This window comes from Ranitomeya imitator, chromosome 2, assembly GCF_032444005.1.
Source record: "Ranitomeya imitator isolate aRanImi1 chromosome 2, aRanImi1.pri, whole genome shotgun sequence".
Taxonomy (NCBI): Eukaryota; Metazoa; Chordata; class Amphibia; order Anura; family Dendrobatidae; genus Ranitomeya; species Ranitomeya imitator.
Genome location: NC_091283.1, coordinates 842,240,300 through 842,263,808, shown reverse-complemented (window position 1 = coordinate 842,263,808; position 23,509 = coordinate 842,240,300). Strand labels below are relative to the sequence as shown.

Here is a 23,509-nt window from a genome sequence, read left to right as displayed (position 1 = left end):
CTCTCTCCTCCTGTATCCTCACACATCCCTTGTAGATTGTGAGCTTTCGCGGGCAGGGTCCTCTCTCCTCCTGTATTCTCACCCATCCCTTGTAGATTGTGAGCCCTCGCGGGCAGGGTCCTCTCTCCTCCTGTATTCTCACCCATCCCTTGTAGATTGTGAGCCCTCGCGGGCAGGGTCCTCTCTCCTCCTGTATTCTCACCCATCCCTTGTAGATTGTGAGCCCTCGCGGGCAGGGTCCTCTCTCCTCCTGTATCCTCACCCATCCCTTGTAGATTGTGAGCCCTCGCGGGCAGGGTCCTCTCTCCTCCTGTATTCTCACCCATCCCTTGTAGATTGTGAGCCCTCGCGGGCAGGGTCCTCTCTCCTCCTGTATCCTCACCCATCCCTTGTAGATTGTGAGCCCTCGCGGGCAGGGTCCTCTCCTCCTGTATCCTCACCCATCCCTTGTAGATTGTGAGCCCTCGCGGGCAGGGTCCTCTCTCCTCCTGTACCAGTTATGACTTGTTTAAGATTATTGTACTTGTTTTTATTATTTATACCCCTCCTCACATGTAAAGCGCCATGGAATAAATGGCGCTATAACAATAAATAATAATAATAATATGCAGATCCTGGCTGATGACGGATCATACATGTACATATACAGATACTGGTTGATGACGGATCATACAGCTTTATATGAAAACCCTTATGTTGCTGTGGAATATGTTGGCGCTATAGAAATAAAAAATTATATTATAATTATTATTATTACAAAGCCTGTATTCAGCTAACACGTCCAAACACTCAACTTTCTGATCCCTGCGCAGATGACCAGTGTCGCCACCATTATTGACTGGGAAATATTGTACACGGAGCAGTGGATTAACAGCCGGCCAGATGTTCCCCATTGCTGATTGCAGGTCAGACTTTGGCACAAGCTGTAGGGAAAGAGAGAATGAAAATTGAATCTGCACCAAACCAACCCAGCGCTGAGTTTTTCAGTAAAAAGCCTCCTTTTTGTCCAGCTATATTTTGCATTAAAGCCAGAAGTGGATTTAAAAGAAAATGTAAAGGAAGGACGTATATTATATACAGGACACTACGAGCAGCTTTGTTATGTCCTGCTGACAAATATGGTTGGCGAGGAGAGAATGGCGCTCATTGTTCCAGAGAAACATCCGGCGACTAAACAATCTCCACTCTGGGCAGTAACTACAGAACATGACCACAAGAGGGCGATCTATAGCCGCAAAATATTTCTCCATTACAAAGATCCGTGCATAATGTCAGGAAAAGCCCCGGATGTGCCATCACATGCACTGATCTGCTGCTCAGCAAACATCAGACATCAACACGACGTTATTAACATGTAAGGCTAAGTTCACATTTGCGTTGTGCGGTACTGCGTCGGCGACGCAACGCACAACGCATGCAAAAACGCAGCTTTTTGTGACGCATGCGTTCATTTTTGCATGATTTTTGGCGCAGAAAAAACTGCATCATGCAGCGTCCTCTGCGCCCTGACGCTTGCGCCAAAATGACGTATGCGTCACAAAACGCAAGACAACGCATGTCCATGCGCCCCCCCATGTTAAATATAGGGGCGCATGACGCATGCGTCGCCGCGGCTGCCCCCGACGCAACACTGCACAACGCTAATGTGAACGTAGCCTAACATCAGTTCGTTTTATACCGTAAATGAAAATAGGTATAGCTTTAGTCGCACTGTAGCGGGACCTGAGAGCGGAGCCGTCAGTCACATTGTAGCGGGACCTGAGTGCGGAGCCGTCAGTCACATTGTAGCGGGACCTGAGAGCGGAGCCGTCAGTCACACTGTAGCGGGACCTGAGAGCGGAGCCATCAGTCACATTGTAGCAGGACCTGAGAGCGGAGCCGTCAGTCACATTGTAGCGGGACCTGAGTGCGGAGCCGTCAGTCACATTGTAGCGGGACCTGAGAGTGGAGCTGTCAGTCACACTGTAGCGGGACCTGAGAGCGGAGCTATCAGTCACATTGTAGCAGGACCTGAGAGCGGAGCCGTCAGTCACATTGTAGCGGGATCTGAGATCGGAGCCGTCAGTCACATTGTAGCGGGACCTGAGAGCGGAGCCGTCAGTCACATTGTAGCGGGATCTGAGATCGGAGCCGTCAGTCACATTGTAGCGGGACCTGAGAGTGGAGCCGTCAGTCACATTGTATTGGGACTTGAGAGCGGAGCCGTCAGTCACATTGTAGCAGGACCTGAGAGTGGAGCCGTCAGTCACATTGTAGCGGGACCTGAGAGTGGAGCCGTCAGTCACATTGTATTGGGACCTGAGAGCGGAGCCGTCAGTCACATTGTAGCAGGACCTGAGAGCGTAGCCGTCAGTCACATTGTATCGGGACCTGAGAGCGGAGCCGTCAGTCACATTGTAGCAGGACCTGAGAGCGGAGCCGTCAGTCACATTGTAGCGGGACCTGAGAGTGGAGCCGTCAGTCACATTGTAGCAGGACCTGAGAGTGGAGCCGTCAGTCACATTGTAGCAGGACCTGAGAGCGGAGCCGTCAGTCACACTGTAGCGGGACCTGAGAGCGGAGCCATCAGTCACATTGTAGCAGGACCTGAGAGCGGAGCCGTCAGTCACATTATAGCGGGACCTGAGTGCGGAGCCGTCAGTCACATTGTAGCGGGACCTGAGAGTGGAGCTGTCAGTCACACTGTAGCGGGACCTGAGAGCGGAGCTATCAGTCACATTGTAGCAGGACCTGAGAGCGGAGCCGTCAGTCACATTGTAGCGGGATCTGAGATCGGAGCCGTCAGTCACATTGTAGCGGGACCTGAGAGTGGAGCCGTCAGTCACATTGTATTGGGACTTGAGAGCGGAGCCGTCAGTCACATTGTAGCAGGACCTGAGAGTGGAGCCGTCAGTCACATTGTAGCGGGACCTGAGAGTGGAGCCGTCAGTCACATTGTATTGGGACCTGAGAGCGGAGCCGTCAGTCACATTGTAGCAGGACCTGAGAGCGTAGCCGTCAGTCACATTGTATCGGGACCTGAGAGCGGAGCCGTCAGTCACATTGTAGCAGGACCTGAGAGCGGAGCCGTCAGTCACATTGTAGCGGGACCTGAGAGTGGAGCCGTCAGTCACATTGTAGCAGGACCTGAGAGTGGAGCCGTCAGTCACATTGTAGCAGGACCTGAGAGCGGAGCCGTCAGTCACATTGTATCGGGACCTGAGAGTGGAGCCGTCAGTCACATTGTATCGGGACCTGAGAGTGGAGCCGTCAGTCACATTGTAGCGGGACCTGAGAGTGGAGCCGTCAGTCACATTGTAGCAGGACCTGAGAGCGGAGCTGTCAGTCACATTGTATCGGGACCTGAGAGCGGAGCCGTCAGTCACACTGTAGCGGGACCTGAGAGCGGAGCCATCAGTCACATTGTAGCAGGACCTGAGAGCGGAGCCGTCAGTCACATTGTAGCGGGACCTGAGTGCGGAGCCGTCAGTCACATTGTAGCGGGACCTGAGAGTGGAGCTGTCAGTCACACTGTAGCGGGACCTGAGAGCGGAGCTATCAGTCACATTGTAGCAGGACCTGAGAGCGGAGCCGTCAGTCACATTGTAGCGGGATCTGAGATCGGAGCCGTCAGTCACATTGTAGCGGGACCTGAGAGTGGAGCCGTCAGTCACATTGTATTGGGACTTGAGAGCGGAGCCGTCAGTCACATTGTAGCAGGACCTGAGAGTGGAGCCGTCAGTCACATTGTAGCGGGACCTGAGAGTGGAGCCGTCAGTCACATTGTATTGGGACCTGAGAGCGGAGCCGTCAGTCACATTGTAGCAGGACCTGAGAGCGGAGCCGTCAGTCACATTGTAGCAGGACCTGAGAGCGGAGCCGTCAGTCACATTGTAGCGGGACCTGAGAGTGGAGCCGTCAGTCACATTGTAGCGGGACCTGAGTGCGGAGCCGTCAGTCACATTGTAGCGGGACCTGAGAGCGGAGCCGTCAGTCACACTGTAGCGGGACCTGAGAGCGGAGCCATCAGTCACATTGTAGCAGGACCTGAGAGCGGAGCCGTCAGTCACATTGTAGCGGGACCTGAGTGCGGAGCCGTCAGTCACATTGTAGCGGGACCTGAGAGTGGAGCTGTCAGTCACACTGTAGCGGGACCTGAGAGCGGAGCTATCAGTCACATTGTAGCAGGACCTGAGAGCGGAGCCGTCAGTCACATTGTAGCGGGATCTGAGATCGGAGCCGTCAGTCACATTGTAGCGGGACCTGAGAGTGGAGCCGTCAGTCACATTGTATTGGGACTTGAGAGCGGAGCCGTCAGTCACATTGTAGCAGGACCTGAGAGTGGAGCCGTCAGTCACATTGTAGCGGGACCTGAGAGTGGAGCCGTCAGTCACATTGTATTGGGACCTGAGAGCGGAGCCGTCAGTCACATTGTAGCAGGACCTGAGAGCGTAGCCGTCAGTCACATTGTATCGGGACCTGAGAGCGGAGCCGTCAGTCACATTGTAGCAGGACCTGAGAGCGGAGCCGTCAGTCACATTGTAGCGGGACCTGAGTGCGGAGCCGTCAGTCACATTGTAGCGGGACCTGAGAGCGGAGCCGTCAGTCACATTGTAGCGGGACCTGAGAGCGGAGCTATCAGTCACATTGTAGCAGGACCTGAGAGCGGAGCCGTCAGTCACATTGTAGCAGGACCTGAGAGCGGAGCCGTCAGTCACATTGTATCGGGACCTGAGAGTGGAGCCGTCAGTCACATTGTATCGGGACCTGAGAGTGGAGCCGTCAGTCACATTGTAGCGGGACCTGAGAGTGGAGCCGTCAGTCACATTGTAGCAGGACCTGAGAGCGGAGCTGTCAGTCACATTGTATCGGGACCTGAGAGTCGAGCCGTCAGTCACATTGTAACAGGACCTGAGAGCGTAGCCGTCAGTCACATTGTAGCGGGACCTGAGATCGGAGCCGTCAGTCACATTGTAGCAGGACCTGAGAGCGGAGCCGTCAGTCACATTGTAGCGGGACCTGAGAGCGGAGCCGTCAGTCACATTGTAGCAGGACCTGAGAGCGGAGCCGTCAGTCACATTGTAGCGGGACCTGAGATCGGAGCCGTCAGTCACATTGTAGCAGGACCTGAGAGCGGAGCCGTCAGTCACATTGTAGCAGGACCTGAGATCGGAGCCGTCAGTCACATTGTAGCGGGACCTGAGAGTGGAGCCGTCAGTCATATTGTATCGGGACCTGAGAGTGGAGCCGTCAGTCACATTGTAGCAGGACCTGAGAGTGGAGCCATCAGTCACATTGTATCGGGACCTGAGAGCGGAGCCGTCAGTCACATTGTATCGGGACCTGAGAGCGGAGCTGTCAGTCACATTGTAGCGGGACCTGAGATCGGAGCCGTCAGTCACATTGTAGCAGGACCTGAGAGCGGAGCCATCAGTCACATTGTATCTGGACCTGAGAGTGGAGCCGTCAGTCACATTGTAGCGGGACCTGAGAGCGGAGCCGTCAGTCACATTGTAGCAGGACCTGAGATCGGAGCCATCAGTCACATTGTATCTGGACCTGAGAGTGGAGCCGTCAGTCACATTGTAGCGGGACCTGAGAGCGGAGCCGTCAGTCACATTGTAGCAGGACCTGAGAGCGGAGCCGTCAGTCACATTGTAGCAGGACCTGAGAGCGGAGCCGTCAGTCACATTGTAGCAGGACCTGAGATCGGAGCCATCAGTCACATTGTAGCGGGACCTGAGAGCGGAGCCGTCAGTCACATTGTAGCGGGACCTGAGAGCAGAGCCGTCAGTCACACTGCAGTAGCCCACGTTCAGCTCCATACATTATAAATATTACCACAGAGGATTTTATTATGCCACATACACTGTGGTCCCTACTTTCCACTACAGTGGCCCCCACATCTATGCCCATAACATGGGGTCTGTGGGGGGCTCTCACTTTGCAGAAAAGACCCCGCAGCAGCAGACCCCGATCCCCTTATGTGTTGGGCATCTCACTTCCAGCCTCTTTTCTTGATGTAATTTCTTGATTTCTCATCCGAGAACATATTAATAGCTCCGTCACACAACACACGATGAGTCACGCGCTGAATCACGGCCGCTGCTTCCTCCTCACTTGATACTCTCTGGTCCTCAGCTCCAGCTTATAATTGTACCTTAACCCAGTTTTAGTTGACGAATTGCCATTTATTATAACCTGTTAGTCATAGGCACTGAAAATAGGGTTTAATATGTACAGTGGACTGGTGTGTATTAGTATGCCATATACACAGAAGTATGTGCCCCCCACATCCACCTCCGGGGGCTTCTCTGTCCTCATCTACATTGTGAGGCAGTGACTGGTGCTACATGTGAAGGTCGCTGTATGTTCCTCCCAGGATGCCCACGGAGGCGTATTGGGGCCATGGGAGTACATTGCAGTCACAGGCGTTGCTGTGATTGCAATGCGGAATAAGAGTAAGTGTTAGTCTTGGGCAAACTATTTGTCCAAGGCAGATTCAAGAAAACCTGCTCTGGGCATTTGTGTTTTGAAACGGACTACAGGACGGTAGTGGTGCAGTCAATTTAATTCCCGGCCTGGGTTTTCCATGTGGCCCAAGGCCACAGATTCCAGTTAAAAATCCTGCAGTAAAGGGTTTGGGTGTCAGGGTCAGTGTCAGTCTGGTGTTTGGAGGAGTATGGAGTAGATGGCTCTGCAGAGCTCCACCTGTGTGAGGCAACAGTGGCAAGTGAGGCCAAACAGCGAAGGCAGCTGAGTGGCCTGGTACCCACAGCAACTGGTCTCAGAGGTGGACTGGCATGTTTATTGGTTGCAATCCAGAGGATATGGTTCCTGGCTGCGATCCGGAGAATATCGTGCACTGTGCAGTGTTGTGAGTTGAACATTAACACAGCGGTGCAGTCGCCCAAGGCAACAGGTCATGAAGGTGGACTGGCGTGTTTATTGGCTGCAATCCAGAGGATATGTTTCCCAGCTGCGATCCGGAGGATATCGTGTGCTGTGTTTTTGTGAGTTGAACATTAAAGAGACATTTTGCTTTGAACTTTCCTGGGTCACTGCCTCATCACTACACAGCGTGGATACCGCTGCATGACATATGGTGGAAAGAATGCGGGCAGTGTGAACTGAGACATAACCCAAAGCGTGCTGTATGTCAGTGAGCGGGTCGGCATTCCTGCAGCTCAGGCCTGCTGGAAAAATGGATGAGCTTTTGAGGCAGATGGTCCTCATTCGGCAGGAGTTGCAGTGGCAGCAGCAGCAAGAGGCACTGCAGTTGCAGTGGCAGCCACCAGAGCATCAGCAGTGTAAAGAAGAGACCCCTAAGGTGAAGGGCGATCAGCGATGTAAAGAAGAGACCCCTAAGGTGAGGGGCGTTCAGCGGTGTAAAGAGGAGACCCCTAAGGTGAGGGGGGATCAGCGGTGTAATGAGGAGACCCCTAAGGTGAGGGTCGATCAGCGGTGTAAAGAGGAGACCCCTAAGGTGAGGGGGGATCAGCGGTGTAAACAGGAGACCCCTAAGGTGAGGGGGGATCAGCAGTGTAAAGAAGAGACCCCTAATGTGAGGGTCGATCAGCGGTGTAAAGAGGAGACCCCTAAGGTGAGGGGGGATCAGCGGTGTAATGAGGAGACCCCTAAGGTGAGGGGTGATCAGCGATGTAAAGCGGAGACACTTAAGGAGAGGGGCGGTCAGCGGTGTAAAGAGGAGACCATTAAGTTGAGTGATCAGCAGTATCAAGAAGAGATCCGTAAGGTAAGGGGCGATCAGAGGGTGTACCAGTGGTCCTTTGCAGAGACTCGTCCCGCCAGGTCTCAGGCGTATGTCTTATTGCAGGTGGAGGAATGGCTCCAGCCTGAGACTTTCACCCCGACCCAGATGGTAGAGAGGCTGGTGGTCGACCAGCTGGTGAGGGCTTTGCTGGCCGCACTGCAGCATTGGATGGTGCAAGGGGACCTGGGAACTCTGGACCAACTGATAAGTTGGATTGAGTGGTATACAGCCACTGAGGACTGTGTAATACAGGAGCATGGGAAAAGCCCACAAACCACTGTTGGGGGTAACCAGGATCGAGCCCGTGATGAGGGAGTAACCCGAAGTGAGGGTGATAAAAGTCCCATTTACCCTAAAGCGGTTCCAAGGTGTTGTCATGCCGCAGCAATTAAGTGTTGGTGGTGCCGAGGACCTGGACATGTGGCTGTCACCTGCCCCCTGAAATCTGAGCCCATGGACTGCAGATATGCTCAGTGAGTGTTTATGTATGTCCAGCCAGTCTGTACTGCCACTACAGGCACTGCCGGCAGCGAACCGCGGCAGTGCCAGGTACTCGTGAATGGGTACCAAACAGAGGCTCTCTTGGACTCGGGGAGCGTAGTGATTTTGTTCCATGGGTCGCTTGTTGCCAGGACAACCCCAAAGGACAGAAAGTAGAGGTGATGGGTATCCATGAGGAAATCCAGGTGTACCCGACTGTGGAGGTTAATTTTTCCACACCATGTGGCGACATTAAGCATGTGGTGGGAGTGGTGAAGACCCTTCCATATGGGGCTGTGTTAGGAAGAGACTTGTCCCTGTTCTGGTCCCTTTGGGAGACCAGGGTCAAACCTCCCAAGGTAAATCTTGTTCTGGGCATAGAACTCAAAGATCCTCCAGTCAGGGATACCTGCCATAGGGGGTCGTTAACCTAAGGACAGAGTGTAACCCTGATAGGTTCCCCCTAGAGGTTGTGGCAGGAGAGGTCGAGGAGACCCCACCGAACCCCAAGCTGGAAATGTTCCCTGTTAAGTTCGGGACAGTTCAGTTGCAGGGTCCCACGCAGAGACACACATATAAAATGAAAGCCGGGAAGAACCGGGAGTGTGTGGTCGCAGAGGAGACTAGGGATGTACGCACAAGGAACTCTGGCACTGGCCAAGGATGTGGCCTTGGATCAGGGTAAAATGGATAGAGCTCTCACTAGACAGCAGCATCGGGAGGCTCAGGCTCGGGTGCGATGTGGTACGGACGTATGCCCAGAGTTGCCAGCGCGGACCACGGCGTTTCGGTGGGAAGTAGTCATCGAGGCACAGGTATGAGTACAGAGGAAACAGTACCAAGTGCCCGAAGGCAGGTACTAGGTTACGAGATGAGTGGCGGGGTTAGTGAACCCCAAATAAATAAGGTCGAGACCCCCCAAAACTGGCACAAATCTACTGTTAGTCAGGAAAGTAGGCGTGTCTTCTGCAATGGAGAACGGGGAGGTGGGTAGTCACGTAATAAAGTATGGAGGAGAAACGCAAAGTGGAGGGATGTTTGCGTCAACTGATTGTTCTGGTCCCTACTTTGGTTTCTCAGTGTTGGACGGGGTGTCACAGGGTCATGCGGATGCCTTGTCACGCGCCCATGTAGGGTGACAAGTGTTCAACCCCATAAGTTTGAACAGAGGGAGGGGGTATGTGAGGGAGTGACCGGTGTTATATGCAAGGGTCGCTGTGTGTTCCCCAGGATGCGCATAGTCACAGGCGTTGCTGTGATTGCAATGCGGAATAAGAATAAGGCCGGGGTCACACTTGCGAGTGTAATGTGAGAAACTTGGGCGAGTCTCTCGCTTCAATACCCGGCAGAAATACATGCAGCTGCACACTCCGGTCCCAAGTGACGGGTATTGATGCGAGTTTCTCGCATTGCACACACAAGTGTGACCACGGCCACAGTGTTTGTCTTGGGCAAACTATTTGTCCAAGGCAGATTCAAGAAAACCTCTGGGCTTTTGTGTTTTGAAATGGACTACAGGACGGTAGTGGTGCAGTCCGTTTCATTCCGGGGTTTTCCATGTGGCCCAAGGCCACAAATTCCAGTTAAAAATCCTGCAGAGTTTGGGTGTCAGGGTCAGTGTCAGTCTGGTGTTTGGAGGAGTACAGAGTAGAAGGCTCTGCAGAGCTCCACCTGTGTGAGGCAACACAAGCCAGCGGAGCCAAACAGCCAGGGGAGCTGAGTGGTCTGGCACCCACAGCGTACACAGCGGTGCATTCGCCCACGGCATCTCTTCTCGGAGGTGGACTGGCATGTTTATTGGCTGCGATCCAGAGGATATGGTTCCCGACTGCAATCCGGAGGATATTGTGTACTGTGTAATGCTGCGAGTTGAACATTAACACAGCGGTGCAGTCTCCCACGGCAACCGGTCACTGAAGGTGGACTGGAGTGTTTATTGGCTGCAATACAGAGGATATGGTTCCCTGCTGCAATCTGGAGGATATTGGGTGCTGTGTTTTTGTGAGTTGAACGTTAAAGAGACATTTTGCTTTGATCTTTCCTGGGTCACTGCCTCATCGTCACTGCACAGCGTGGATACCGCTGCACTACAACATCCATAGACAGTAATATGGAGGAATGCATGTGCCCCCCCACGTCCACCTTCGGGGGCTTCTCTGTCCTGCACCTAGATCCATAGACATTAATATGGAGAAAGTATGTGCCCCTCACATCCACCTCCGGGGGCTTCTCTTATCTCCTATCTACATCCATACACAGTAATATGGAGTCGGCTCTCTGCAGATATAATGGCTCTGCTCTCCTGGAGAAGGGCTCAGCAAGACTTTCGAGGCATTTGTGGAAAATGTTTATGCTTTCATCCAGAAGAGCATTTTGTGGGGTCAGACCCTGATGTTGGGGGGTTGGCACCCACAATCTCCATTATAGGATGGGGCTGAGGTCCAGGCTCTGTGCGGCCGCTCGTGTTTCCCCCCATGTTTGTATGGATAACAGCCCATTGCATTATCCTCCACCATCTGTACAGGGGGCACAATGCAGTCGGGGCAACGTCCTTCTGGAATCACCAAACTCCTCCATCAGAGGCAAATAGAGAAGTGTGATCCGTCACTGCACAGAACACGTCTCCTCCAGAGTCCAGTGGTGGCGGCTTTACAGCACTCCATCCGACACCCAGCATTGTGCTTGGTGATGTACGGCTGCATGCAGCCGTTTTACTATGAAGCCCCCGGTGGGGGAGCAGTGTTTGTGCTGATACCAGAGGAGGTCTGCACTCTGCAATTATGGGGTCAGCAGAGCGGTGGTGACTTTTCTGCTCCTCGGCACTCGGCCCCCCAATCTCTAACATTACGGGGTCTCCACTTTGTGACTGATTGTCTGTGGTTCCTTCCGCATCTCAATAACATCACTCACAGGTGATAGGAGAAGAGTCAGGAGGTAGAAATGTCATGGACGGACTTGTTCCCCGGTGGCTCCTATTACAGGACCGCGCTGGTATCAGGAGCTCTGCCCCACCGGCCGCTCTGTCACATGGTAGTAATGGCAGACGGCATGGCGGGGGGCCGGAGGTTATATACCAGGGGTGAGGGGCTGGGGATATACACTGGGTGTGAAGGGCTGTATGTTAGATACTGGGGGCGAGCGGACAGGTATTATACAAAGGGACAGAACTAGAAATATAAAGTCAGTGGTTACGACGTGTGTTCCAGTACGTTGGTCCTTCTAGTGAATGTAGCGGAGGCTTTGTACCGTGATACTGTATGTGTAGGGCCATGTATACCACAACCTAAACAGGACATAGGCAAACGACAGAGGAGTCATTCAGACATTTGGCTCCTACACAGCATAATGGAGAAGGAGCTTTAGGCCCCTTTTCTCTTTTTTTTGGGGAGTGAATAATGAGGGATTGAAGGTGCAGTGATGTCGAAAAGTATGTAATGACTTATGAACTAAGGTGGCCATACACATCAGATAAGTGTTACCCGAACCTGCAGATTTTGGCTCGATCAGCTGACTATCTCATCTGTGGTGATGTCCGGTTCTCCACAAATGTCAGATGATAGTGGAAAGAGGGATCAGACATGTTGGAGCTTAACATGCCCGATCTCCAGTTCTTAAGAAACATAAGCCACTGCCATAGGCGTCTGGAAACTGTTTATTATCCATTCTGCATTGAAAACATAAAGCTGAGTGGTCATCTTGGATGTTGGGGGTGTCTACCAGACGATCTGAGATGCATGGCGACCACAGACCCTACGTACGTCTGGGAGATAGTCCTCAGAGATGGGTAGAAGTCTCCAATCTCCTCCTGCCAGATAGAGGATTTCCTGCCTTTATTGCGGAGGTTCGGTCTTTGGGATCATCGTCATTTCTGTTTCTCCCACCATTCCCTACCAGTAGGCGAGCGACAGGCTTCTCTAACTACAGGCTGGTTCAGGCAGACCTCGGGGTCCCATATCTTGGGGGCCAGGATTGGGTATGCTGCTGTTCATCATGTGTGATCCTTTCACGTGGTGGGAGATCAGCGAGTGTCAGAAGTTTCTGGCAGCGACTTTTGTCTATTGACACAAGCTCATCATATATAATATATAATACTGGACACACCTGAGACAACAAGGGCCCCCCATGCTCGTGTAAGGGCCCAAAGGTCAAATCTTTAGGCCTTAGATCACAACCATTGTGGAGCAAAACGAGTACTGCATTCTATATCCTGTGCATAGTTTATTCATTAACCTTATGAATGTATTATTTTATTCTCTGTTATCAGCCATTTAAGGGTACAGGCGAGTATAAGGAAACAGTCTCTGCTATCGACCACTATACCCCCCCGGGTGACTGACGTTTAATACAATACTGCACTTGTACAAAGCTCCAGACCGAACAAGGAGGGGTTTTTCCAACACAAATGGCCCTAATTTAGTTGTTGGGAGGCAGCGATCACCGGGTGTTTGCAGGTAATCTGCGGCATGTCCGGTCTTGAAGCCGCACCGAGGACCTGATGTCGGTCCCGGCCCTTTGAAGTCGCAGGCGGTGAGACACAGGTGTCAGGTGAAGGGGCGAAGCTTCAGTTTCTTGTGGTCACACGTCTTTTTGGTTTTCTTATTTTATTTAGATAAATAATAAAATGTATCAGAGATTGGTTTAAATAAAAAAAAAACAACACATTTATTGGCACAATGAAGGCTCAGACCCCCCCCCATTATAAAACACAGGAGAATTATTGCATTGTACCCTGTAATATTCAGTTATGAATATGAGCAACAGTAACCTCCAGCAGATGAGGGGTTAAGTGAATAATCCAGTGTTAACCCCCTCAGCACTTGCACAGACTGTTCAATCCTTTCCTGCCAAATTGAGGCTTAAAAGGTTCAGACCTTTCATTATCGGGGAACTTCTGAGCACAGATCAGATATTTCTTGGTTATTGCCACAACATATAATAATGTGTGTAGTGCATTCTTCCAGAAGACGGGGTGGCGTCATTAAAGTGTCGTTCACACGGACAGGAATGAGGATATAATCGCAGCTAGTGATTGTCTGTGTTGAATTGTGAATGGCAACTGTAACTTCGTTACAAACGTTTCCAAGAAATTAGGATTTGCTGTCGCTGGTCGCAATCTGCACGCAACATACTTGCCCTAAACGTCACTGCAAGTCACCTACGACTACGAATCGCAATTTCCACTTTTTTTTTCCAGCAAAATCACGGCTCTAAAACAGACACTTGATGACAAGTTGGACAGTTTTTTTTTTTTTTTTGTGAGACCGAGTCTAATTTTACCTCTGTTGCAATGAGTCGTATTTGACAGTGGAATCAATAGCAGAGGTTCAAGTAACAAGAATATAGGGTGCAGAACTACAAATCCCAGCAAGCTAAACCTTATCCGGACCGTGGCAGCACGCTCAAAAGTGAGGTTTAGCAACAACCAAAGAACTAGGTTTCAGATCAGGTTCATTTTGCAACAGTGATACAAATGTTGCAATTTGAAAACTTGTAACGTTTATCTCTTTTCTTTTAATAGACGCAATCAATTCTATCCTCTCTGATGTTGTGAGATTTCTTTGTTGCCTTTGAAGCCCTGAAATACAACAGTTTCTACCATCACCCCGCACCTGCTGAAGGCATTGCAAAAAAGGAGTAATAAAGGCCGGGAGGTGCTGGAAAAAAAAAAAAAAACACTTGCATGTGTCTAATGTGCCAACTCCCACTGGCCCTAATGTGCCACCACTTAGGGGCACAGCTACATACTTGCCATGCAGCAATTCATTACTTTAGCCAATCACAAAGCTCTACCTAAGATTTAGGAAGGGTGGGCTGTTCAAATATTATCTATTTAGAGGGGAACGTACACTATACCTTTACCCTGGACCTATGAAATATCTCATCTTCACCTTGACACTGGGCACAGATCGTGTTAAATTAAGAACTTCAAGATGTAAACAGTGGAATCCGAATGGACACAATGTGAAAGTCATTAAAGCATTAGATGTAAGCTCTACGGACACATCAGGCATCTATGGGACGGTGCGATAACCAGTCTCATATATTGCACAGTTAAAAAAAAAAAAAAATAACTGTTTGTCCACAAGATTAGGTCCTGTATCAGCAGGATGAAGTAGCAGTGATAGGACTCAGTTTTAACTGGTGCATCGGAGACCTGAGCGGAACAGGAGTCGGGAAGGAAAAACAAGAGCCGTCAAAGTGTTGGCCAAGGTCCATCTCTTCTGCGAAGAACGACACGGAGTCCCTGTTACAAGGCATGGAGGACAAGGGAGCACTGATTTTGGAAGAGAAAATCTCAGTCTCATAGTGAAGGAGTTGACCCATGAAGCTGAAGTTGGGAGAGATAAGGCTGCGGCGTTGCTTTATATACTCGAAGGCTTCCTCCAGACGGAATCTCTTGGTTTTCATGAGGTAGGCCATACATATAGTAGGAGACCTGGAGATCCCAGCCTCACAGTGGACCAGGACCTTCCCTCCTGCCAGTCGCACAGTATCTGCAGGAGAAAACATAGTATATAAGTAACGGAAGAAATCTGCAGCATAATAAATCTCTAGTATTGGATACGGTGGCATTAATGATGGCTGCAATAGAGTTGCAGTTTTATCTGTGACCGATGCAAATAGTAAATGTTGTACAACTTTAGACAGTTGCTTCCAGATAGATCTCAGCATTGTCCTGGCCCCCGTCTGAACTCTCCGTCCACCATGCAGCCCACCTGCATGAACAATGACTTATGGCACGGAGATGACCACTAATCACCTGGCCATTAGTTACTTTTATTGCCCGTAATAACTATTGTTCCACTAAGAGATGGCTGGAGATGTAGACAAATGGTCTATTCCTGAAGAAGAAGTTCCTGTAATTACAGAGAATTCCTCAGAAAGGTAAATAATCTGCTCCCAGGGCTTTAATTAATGGGTGGGTTTGGGGAGACAGCCGTAAAATCGTACAGCAGCAGCTGTCTTTATGGGGCATGTAGTAAAAACAGACATTCCTCACCTCTTCCCTCCCTAACCCAGGACTGACCCTAAGTGACACCTTGACCTTTATGGCAGTGTCATACAGTACAGTTGTCCTCCCCAATGGCCTGTAAGGCCCCTTTCACACATCAGTTTTTTGCCATCAGTTGCAATCTGTCGAATTTTGGGAAAAAAAAACCAAAACAAAAAAAACAAAAAAAACACACGAATCCAGTGACTGATGCCACCGGATCCATTTTTTTCCTCATAGACTTGTATTAGCGACAGATTGCCTCACGTTTCATACATCGGATCCATCGAAAATTGTTTGTCCGGAGACAATGGACAAAGTAACATTTGTTTACGTTGAAAAATTGGACAGCAACAGATCTGTTGTCGTTTGCTTGAATGGAAGCCTATGGGATCTGTCAAATGATGGAATCTGGTGATGGATTCCGGTTTTTTAACTGAGGATGCTCCAATTTATTTAGGATCCAATTAATCAGATCTGCTAGTCGGATCTGCCGAAAAAATGAATCCGTCGCATCAGTTGTTTTTCACAATTTGCAACGGATCCGTCGAGCCAACGGATTGTGACTGACGGCAAAAAACTGATGTGTGAAACAGCCTAACAAAGTCAGAAATCACTGGCCATAGATATTAGACGGATATTGGCCGATCCCAGCAGATACACTGGGACCGACTGACCAATTAGGGTCTATGTGGCGCTCCCATCTCTACCCTGTAAGCAGAGGTCAGGATCGGGAATGTTGGATTTCACCATGTTCTTCGCTGCTGGATGAGCCACCAGCGGAGGAGTCCCTCGTGACCACATGCATGACCAAGAAGAACATGCATGTGTATAGGGGGAGGTAGAGAAGTCTAGGACCCCAGGGAGCCATCGAATGTGATTTATGCACCTGGAGCATCATGTACACGTCCATGTTATAGGATACAATGAATTGTAGAAACGTTGTTAGCCATAATATTTTCAGGTCAGACCTTACCGATAAAATCTATGGCCTCCTGGAAGTGGCTGCTGATGTCCGTGTTGTGGTTGTCTTCCACCGGGATCCACTTATAATCATACTTGTCCTTGATGCAATCAGAGCACTTTCTGGAGACGTTGAGTAAGGCGGTGACACGGAGGTTTGCAAGGAATTCACATTTGGAAGCATGATAAGCGCTGCCGAGATAGAGAAATGGAAGGATCTCTACAGGACTGCCCTGCAAGACAGAAGACGCAAAATATGGTGGTCACCAACAAAGCACTGAACATTCAGGTCAATGATCAAGGTCGAGTGGGTTACAGATGAAATGAGTAATATCCCCGCACACTATGATGAAACAAAGCCGGTCTAAATATGGAAGGCTGTTCCGTCTCTGCTCTGCGGCTCGACACCCTAGAATTATAAGCCAATGAATCATACGGAGCCCACACAGACCTCCCATCGCCAGGCCCACGGCTTCACCCACGTTACTTCCTGACTGCAGACCCCAGGTTGGGCAAATAGGAGCTTTAGAAGCCCGATCGCCTTTTTCTGGGCATTAAAAAGCTCTGGCACTGACCATGGCTGAAATCCCAAAAACTGGTCCCTGTCCTAACGCCACTTTGTCATCCAGCCTACGTGCACCCCCTCAATGGGTCTCGGTACAAAGGCAGGAACTGATTCTAAGGTGAAAAGCATCTTTCATCTACATCAGCCGCCTCTCCAGGCATGCTGAGAGTTGTTGTTCTGCATCAGTTGGAAACCACTGACTAAGTAGTAACGGTCTTTCCATATAGGAATTACTAATTCATCAGAAGATGAAGCCTGAAACATCTATAGAAGAGTCCAGAACGGCCGATCGCCAGAGCTGACAATCCATATTACAGTATGGCAGTAAGAGACATTGTGAAATATTCATCATCCGCCATCAATAATTCATCAGTAAAACAATCCCCCGGGGTTATAGAGTGTTGTGTCTATAGGGGCAGCGGATGAGTCACGGACGATATTGTGCTTCAAGTCATCTCTTCTTTCCAGTCCATCTCCCCGGCAAAGTCTAATCCTGGCGCAGGAAGCCTCCAGGGCTCTTATTGATCTCCGGAAGCATGGCTGATCCGACATCCGCGGAGACACGGCGCCTCCATCACACATTAACCCTTCAGTCCCCGCTCCTAACAACGTGTCTAATCGGACCCCCGTATAGCTCTGATGTCAGTCGCCATTCTGTAACGGATCAATCATCTAAGACAATGTAGAAGGTTTAGAAAGCTGGAAACCGTCAGCAAGGTGGAATTTATGCAGTATTCCCTTTATCATAGCAGAGATGATCGGATAATAATTAGATAATTGCTACAGATCTGAGCGTGAATAATAAGGGGACTGTAGAATAATATGTCTGCAGCACAGAGATACCAAGCATGACCAAGACGTCAAACCCACCGCCATATCTGCCGCAGAACCCCCCGCTCACCTCGTCGTAGGACGGTTTCTGGAAGGAGGAGATCTTCTCACAGAGGACATTGCGGTCACTTTCGTTCTCCTCTTCAGATAAACTTCTCTGATCGATGCAGCATTCGGGATATTCAGTGCGAAACGACTCGTATCCTCCTACAAGACACAATTTCCATCATTCAGTTTTTCACTGATACAATGTTTCCTCCGGGGAATATTAGAACCGCTACGTACTGGTCTCGTGTCGGGACACTTACATAATATCAGTAGATTGACATGATGAGAGGAAGCCGAGCGAAATGTGATTATTATTATCCAGGGATCTGATGGGCGGTGGCAAAACGGAAGGGGAGAATTTCCTGGGCCGGGCAGGTTATTCCTTTCACTAGAGAGCGGCCATATGTCACTAATCAGGGCTCAGGGGAGAGGATGTGATTAGCATTTACCTCCTGGACTGGGGGAGACAGGAAGGTAAAGCAGGACACGGGGAGGGGACGCCGGGGCTCTAGTGCATTGTCTGACCACTCAATAGACAGTTAACGCTTTTACTTAATGGGATTGTACTGAGGAGAGAATCACTTTATGGCAGAGCAAAATCAAATTAGGACCCCTGTGTTAATGGAGGGAGGATGTACTGGGACTTGTGGTGACCCCACAGCTGGAAGCCATAACCTCATGTATAGGACAGAACGTAGTAAAGTGCAACCGATCAATTCAATGCGTCCATCAGAGAAGGCGCAGTCACAAAATAATAATAATAATAATAATCTTTATTTATATAGCGCCAACATATTCCGCAGCGCTTTACAGTGTTACCGTTTCAAACACCAGATCACCAAAACAAACAAGGGAAAATTCCTACAAACGACTCGGACCAAGAGATGAAATCCCGAGACACAAGATTTGCTCCAGCATATGAAAGTGTGGGGTTCAGGTAAATACCCAGCCTAAAACGGCAGCCATATTATAGTCACCCACCTTTCCCAAAAAAGGACTGGACAGAATTTCATACAGACAACTCGAGGGTTAAGATGTTTCCTCCACAATATTGGGGAAATTCTCTATAAAATGATGTAATGACTCCCAGTAGTGACTGCAATAGCTAAAAGCAGACAGGAATAGGTGGGGGATGGGGACAGATCCAGGCAGCCAGACCCCCATCACACATGTACATTCTGGAGGTGACAATCGGACCCCCATGACCTGCACATAACCCCCTGACAGCCCAGCAGAGAAGCCTCAGGGGGTCATTACTTTACTGCCCCATTAAGGAGCAGCAGGGGCCCAGCAGCCACCAGTTGTGGCCAGTACAGGACATGGCAGCTGTCTAATGATGAGATGATTCAATTAACCACAGATTCTTCTTCCTGACTCCTCAATAGTCATTCTATTCAGCGGAGGGAGGGGGCCGGTGACTGGATTTCCTGTACTGGATACAATGTATCCCCCCATCAGATACATAAAGTGATGGGAGAATAGAACAGGAAACCCCATCCATAAAGGAGCCCCAACATCATGGACATTAGATTATTACCATCGGAGATACAGAACATGGACTAATAATCTAGAATATCAGTTACATAAGTAGATGAGCGACAACAGGAGGAAGAACCCAGCAGACAACCGCCATTATGTGTCCCTACTAAAAATAGCAGCTGTGGAGCGAAGATGAGGGCTGTAATAATGAGGCGACAATCAATGGGGGAGGGGAATCAATCACAAGAGGGAATCAGAAGGATCTATAATGGGATATTCAGTGTGTAACATAGAATAACCTGAGAAAACACAAGCAGGGGGTGCAGAGACAGGACGACCCCCAATTAGGAAATATAAAGGGATGTGAAGCGTCAAAAAATGGAGGAGATCCGAGTCACCGCTAATAAGGGAAGAATTCAGAGGATGATCCATGAAGATCAGATGTCTGAACATTGCGCTAATCATCACGCCAGTAATACAGGAGGCTGGAAGAGGGGGGTATGGGGGGTGTACGGGGGAACACGGGGGTCTACAATACATACAACAGTGTACAATATATGAGGCGCTAAAACCCATCTATGTAAGGCGCTGGTAATCTATACACTTCTACTATACAGGAGGAGCAGTGCTGCGGGGTAGCTATAGGGGGGTCTGTATATACAGGATATATAGGATGTCAGGGCAGGTATATGGGGACTGTATACACAGGATGTCAGAGCAGGTATATGGGGACTGTATACACAGGATGTCAGAGCAGGTATATGGGGACTGTATACACAGGATGTCAGAGCAGGTATACGGGGACTGTATACACCGGATATCGGGGCAGGTATACGGGGTGTATACACAGGATGTTGGGGCAGTTATAGGGGGTCTCTATACACAGGAGGACAGGCAGGTATGGGGGGGGGGGTGTCTCTATACACAGGATATCGGGGCAGGTATAGGGGGGGGGGTCTCTGTATACACAGGGTGTCGGGGCAGGTATAGGGGGTCTGTATACACAGGAAGTCAGGTATAGGGGGTCTGTATACACAGGAGGTCAGGTATAGGGGGTCACTGTATACACAAGGTGTCAGGTATAAGGGGTCTCTATACACAGGCTGTCAGGGCAGGTATAGGGGGTCTAGATACACAGGGTGTCAGGTATAGGGGGGTCTGAATACACAGGGTGTCAGGTATAGGGGGTCTGTATACACATGAGGTCAGTATAGGGGGTCTATACACAGGCTGCCGGGGCAGGTATAGGGGGTCTCTGGATACACAGGAGGTCAGGTATAGGGGGTCTCTATACACAGGGTGTCAGGTATAGGGGGGTCTGAATACACAGGGTGTCAGGTATAGGGGGTCTGTATACACATGAGGTCAGTATAGGGGGTCTATACACAGGCTGTCGGGGCAGGTATAGGGGGTCTCTGGATACACAGGAGGTCAGGTATAGGGGGTCTCTATACACGGGGTGTCAGGTATAGGGGGGTCTGAATACACAGGGTGTCAGGTATAGCGGGTCTGTATACACATGAGGTCAGTATTGGGGGTCTCTATACACAGGAGGTCAGGCAGGTATAGGGGGTCTAGATACACAGGAGGTCAGGTATAGGGGGTCTGTATACACAGGAGGTCAGGTATAGGGGGTCTCTGTATACACAGGGTGTCAGGTATAGGGGGTCTCTACACAGGGTGTCAGGTATAGGGGGTCTCTACACAGGGTGTCAGGTATAGGGGGGTCTGAATACACAGGGTGTCAGGTATAGGGGGTCTCTGTATACACAGGGTGTCAGGTATAGGGGGGTCTCTATACACAGGGTGTCAGGTATAGGGGGTCTGTATACACAGGAGGTCAGGCAGGTATAGGGTGTCTCTGGATACACAGGGTGTCAGGTATAGGGGGGTCTGAATACACAGGGTGTCAGGTATAGGGGGTCTCTGTATACACAGGGTGTCAGGTATAGGGGGGGTCTCTGTATACAGAGGGTGTCAGGTATAGGGGGTCTCTATACACAGGGTGTCAGGTATAGGGGGTCTAGACACACAGGAGGTCAGGTATAGGGGGTCTAGACACACAGGAGGTCAGGTATAGGGGGTCTGTATACACAGGAAGTCAAGTATAGGGGGTCTCTGTATACACAAGGTGTCAGGTATAGGGGGTCTCTATACACAGGGTGTCAGGTATAGGGGGGTCTGAATACACAGGGTGTCAGGTATAAGGGGTCTATATACACATGAGGTCAGGTATAGGGGGTCTGTATACACAGGAGGTCAGGCAGGTATAGGGGGTCTGTATACACAGGAGGTCAGGCAGGTATAGGGGGGTCTGTATACACAGGAGGTCAGGCAGGTATAGGGGGTCTGTATACACAGGAGGTCAGGCAGGTATAGGGGGGTCTCTGTATACACAGGGTGTCAGGTATAGGGGGGTCTCTATACACAGGGTGTCAGGTATAGGGGGGTCTGAATACACAGGGTGTCAGGTATAGGGGGGTCTGAATACACAGGGTGTCAGGTATAGGGGGTCTATATACACATGAGGTCAGGTATAGGGGGTCTGTATACACAGGAGGTCAGGCAGGTATAGGGGGTCTGTATACACAGGAGGTCAGGCAGGTATAGGGGGGTCTCTGTATACACAGGGTGTCAGGTATAGGGGGTCTCCTCACCCTTCAGGAAGCAGACCCCGGGCCCGGCCGGCAGGCTCATCAGGGTGGTGATCACTATGTGCGCGGCGCTCTCCTTCTTCAGCTTCTGCCACCTCTGGCTCCGTTCGTCCAGCACAACCACCACGGACACTTGTCCATCCCTCAGCCGGCACCGAGCCGCCTCTTCGGGCACCACGAAGTGCAGAGGAGCCGCTCCCCCCCGCGCCCGGCGCAGCAGCACGGAGTTCAGGTTCACATTGATGGAGCCGCGGACACTGGAGGCGCTGAACGGCAGGTAGGGGCGGCAGTCCAGCACCAGGCACCGGGAGAACTCCTTCCTGAGCAGCCGGTGCAGCCGCCGGCTTTCTATGGAGGTCACCTTCATGTCAGCGCCGGCCGCGATCACTGTGAGCTCTGCGCTCCGAGCGGCTCTTTAAATTCACTTCCGCCTCGGGGGTTCCCGAAGCCGCTGCTTATAAGTGATTGGTCCACCCGCCAGTGACGTCAATGCCTATATATGGAGAGTGACGTACTCCGTGCTCCATTCATTGAAACCTATGTGTCCCCGCCCCCTGCACTCAATCATAGACTTTCCCAGTGCTGAATGTAGGAGGGAAGATGCGGGGGAGACGATGATTCACCCCAGGCAGCCCCCAATACAAAGGGGAAACCTGAACCAGTGCCCACCCAGCCCCCCAATACTGAGCAAAGGGGAAACCTGAACCAGCGCCCAACCAGCCCCCCAATACTGAGCAAAGGGGGAAACCAGAACCAGTACCCAACCAGCCCCCCCAATACTGAGCAAAGATGGAAACCTGAACCAGTGCCCAACCAGCCCCCCAATACTGAGCAAAGGGGAAACCTGAACCAGTGCCCAACCAGCCCCCCAATACTGAGCAAAGGGGGAAACCAGAAGCAGTGCCCAACCAGCCCCCCCAATACTGAGCAAAGGGGGAAACCAGAACCAGTGCCCAACCAGCCCCCCCCAATACTGAGCAAAGATGGAAACCTGAACCAGTGCCCAACCAGCCCCCCAATACTGAGCAAAGGGGAAACCTGAACCAGTGCCCAACCAGCCCCCCAATACTGAGCAAAGGGGGAAACCAGAAGCAGTGCCCAACCAGCCCCCCCAATACTGAGCAAAGGGGGAAACCAGAACCAGTACCCAACCAGCCCCCCCAATACTGAGCAAAGATGGAAACCTGAACCAGTGCCCAACCAGCCCCCCAATACTGAGCAAAGGGGAAACCTGAACCAGTGCCCAACCAGCCCCCCAATACTGAGCAAAGGGGGAAACCAGAAGCAGTGCCCAACCAGCCCCCCCAATACTGAGCAAAGGGGGAAACCAGAACCAGTGCCCAACCAGCCCCCCCCAATACTGAGCAAAGGGGGAAACCAGAACCAGTACCCAACCAGCCCCCCCAATACTGAGCAAAGGTGGAAACCTGAACCAGTGCCCAACCAGCCCCCCAATACTGAGCAAAGGGGAAACCTGAACCAGTGCCCAACCAGCCCCCCAATACTGAGCAAAGGGGGAAACCAGAACCAGTACCCAACCAGCCCCCCAATACAAAGAGGAAACCTGAACCAGTGCCCACCCAGCCCCCCAATACTGAGCAAAGGGGAAACCTGAACCAGTGCCCAACCAGCCCCCCAATACTGAGCAAAGGGGGAAACCAGAACCAGTACCCAACCAGCCCCCCCAATACTGAGCAAAGGTGGAAACCTGAACCAGTGCCCAACCAGCCCCCCAATACTGAGCA

The 23,509-nt window shown here is 50.9% G+C and overlaps 2 protein-coding genes across 2 annotated transcripts; one reads left to right on the top strand and one right to left on the bottom strand.

The window, feature by feature from the left end:
- The first annotated feature begins 1,118 nt into the window (after positions 1-1,118).
- LOC138666880 (streptococcal hemagglutinin-like) lies at positions 1,119-5,813 on the top strand. Its single transcript, XM_069755059.1, has 2 exons — positions 1,119-1,354; positions 1,694-5,813. The coding sequence occupies exons 1-2, from the start codon at positions 1,119-1,121 to the stop codon at positions 5,811-5,813; spliced, it is 4,356 nt and encodes a 1,451-aa protein (XP_069611160.1).
- Positions 5,814-12,870: 7,057 nt separating this feature from the next.
- DUSP5 (dual specificity phosphatase 5) lies at positions 12,871-22,198 on the bottom strand. The gene is made up of 4 exons (XM_069754276.1): positions 21,768-22,198; positions 17,654-17,790; positions 16,201-16,420; positions 12,871-14,727 (listed from the first exon to the last, which is right to left on the bottom strand). The coding sequence occupies exons 1-4, from the start codon at positions 22,129-22,131 to the stop codon at positions 14,333-14,335; spliced, it is 1,116 nt and encodes a 371-aa protein (XP_069610377.1). The 5' UTR covers positions 22,132-22,198; the 3' UTR covers positions 12,871-14,332.
- Between the last annotated feature and the right edge of the window lie 1,311 nt (positions 22,199-23,509).

What these genes read in the sequence shown, in the direction of transcription:
- LOC138666880 (XM_069755059.1), top strand. Translation starts at nt 1,119, where the DNA reads ATGGTTGGCGAGGAGAGAATGGCGCTCATTGTTCCAGAGAAACATCCG. An exon ending in CAACACGACGTTATTAACAT is followed by an intron (nt 1,355 to 1,693) that starts GTAAGGCTAAGT and finishes AAATGAAAATAG; the next exon opens with GTATAGCTTTAGTCGCACTG.
- DUSP5 (XM_069754276.1), bottom strand. Translation starts at nt 22,131, where the DNA reads ATGAAGGTGACCTCCATAGAAAGCCGGCGGCTGCACCGGCTGCTCAGG. An exon ending in CGGGGTCTGCTTCCTGAAGG is followed by an intron (nt 17,791 to 21,767) that starts GTGAGGAGACCC and finishes TGTGTCTTGTAG; the next exon opens with GAGGATACGAGTCGTTTCGC. An exon ending in GGAGGCCATAGATTTTATCG is followed by an intron (nt 14,728 to 16,200) that starts GTAAGGTCTGAC and finishes TTTCTCCTGCAG; the next exon opens with ATACTGTGCGACTGGCAGGA.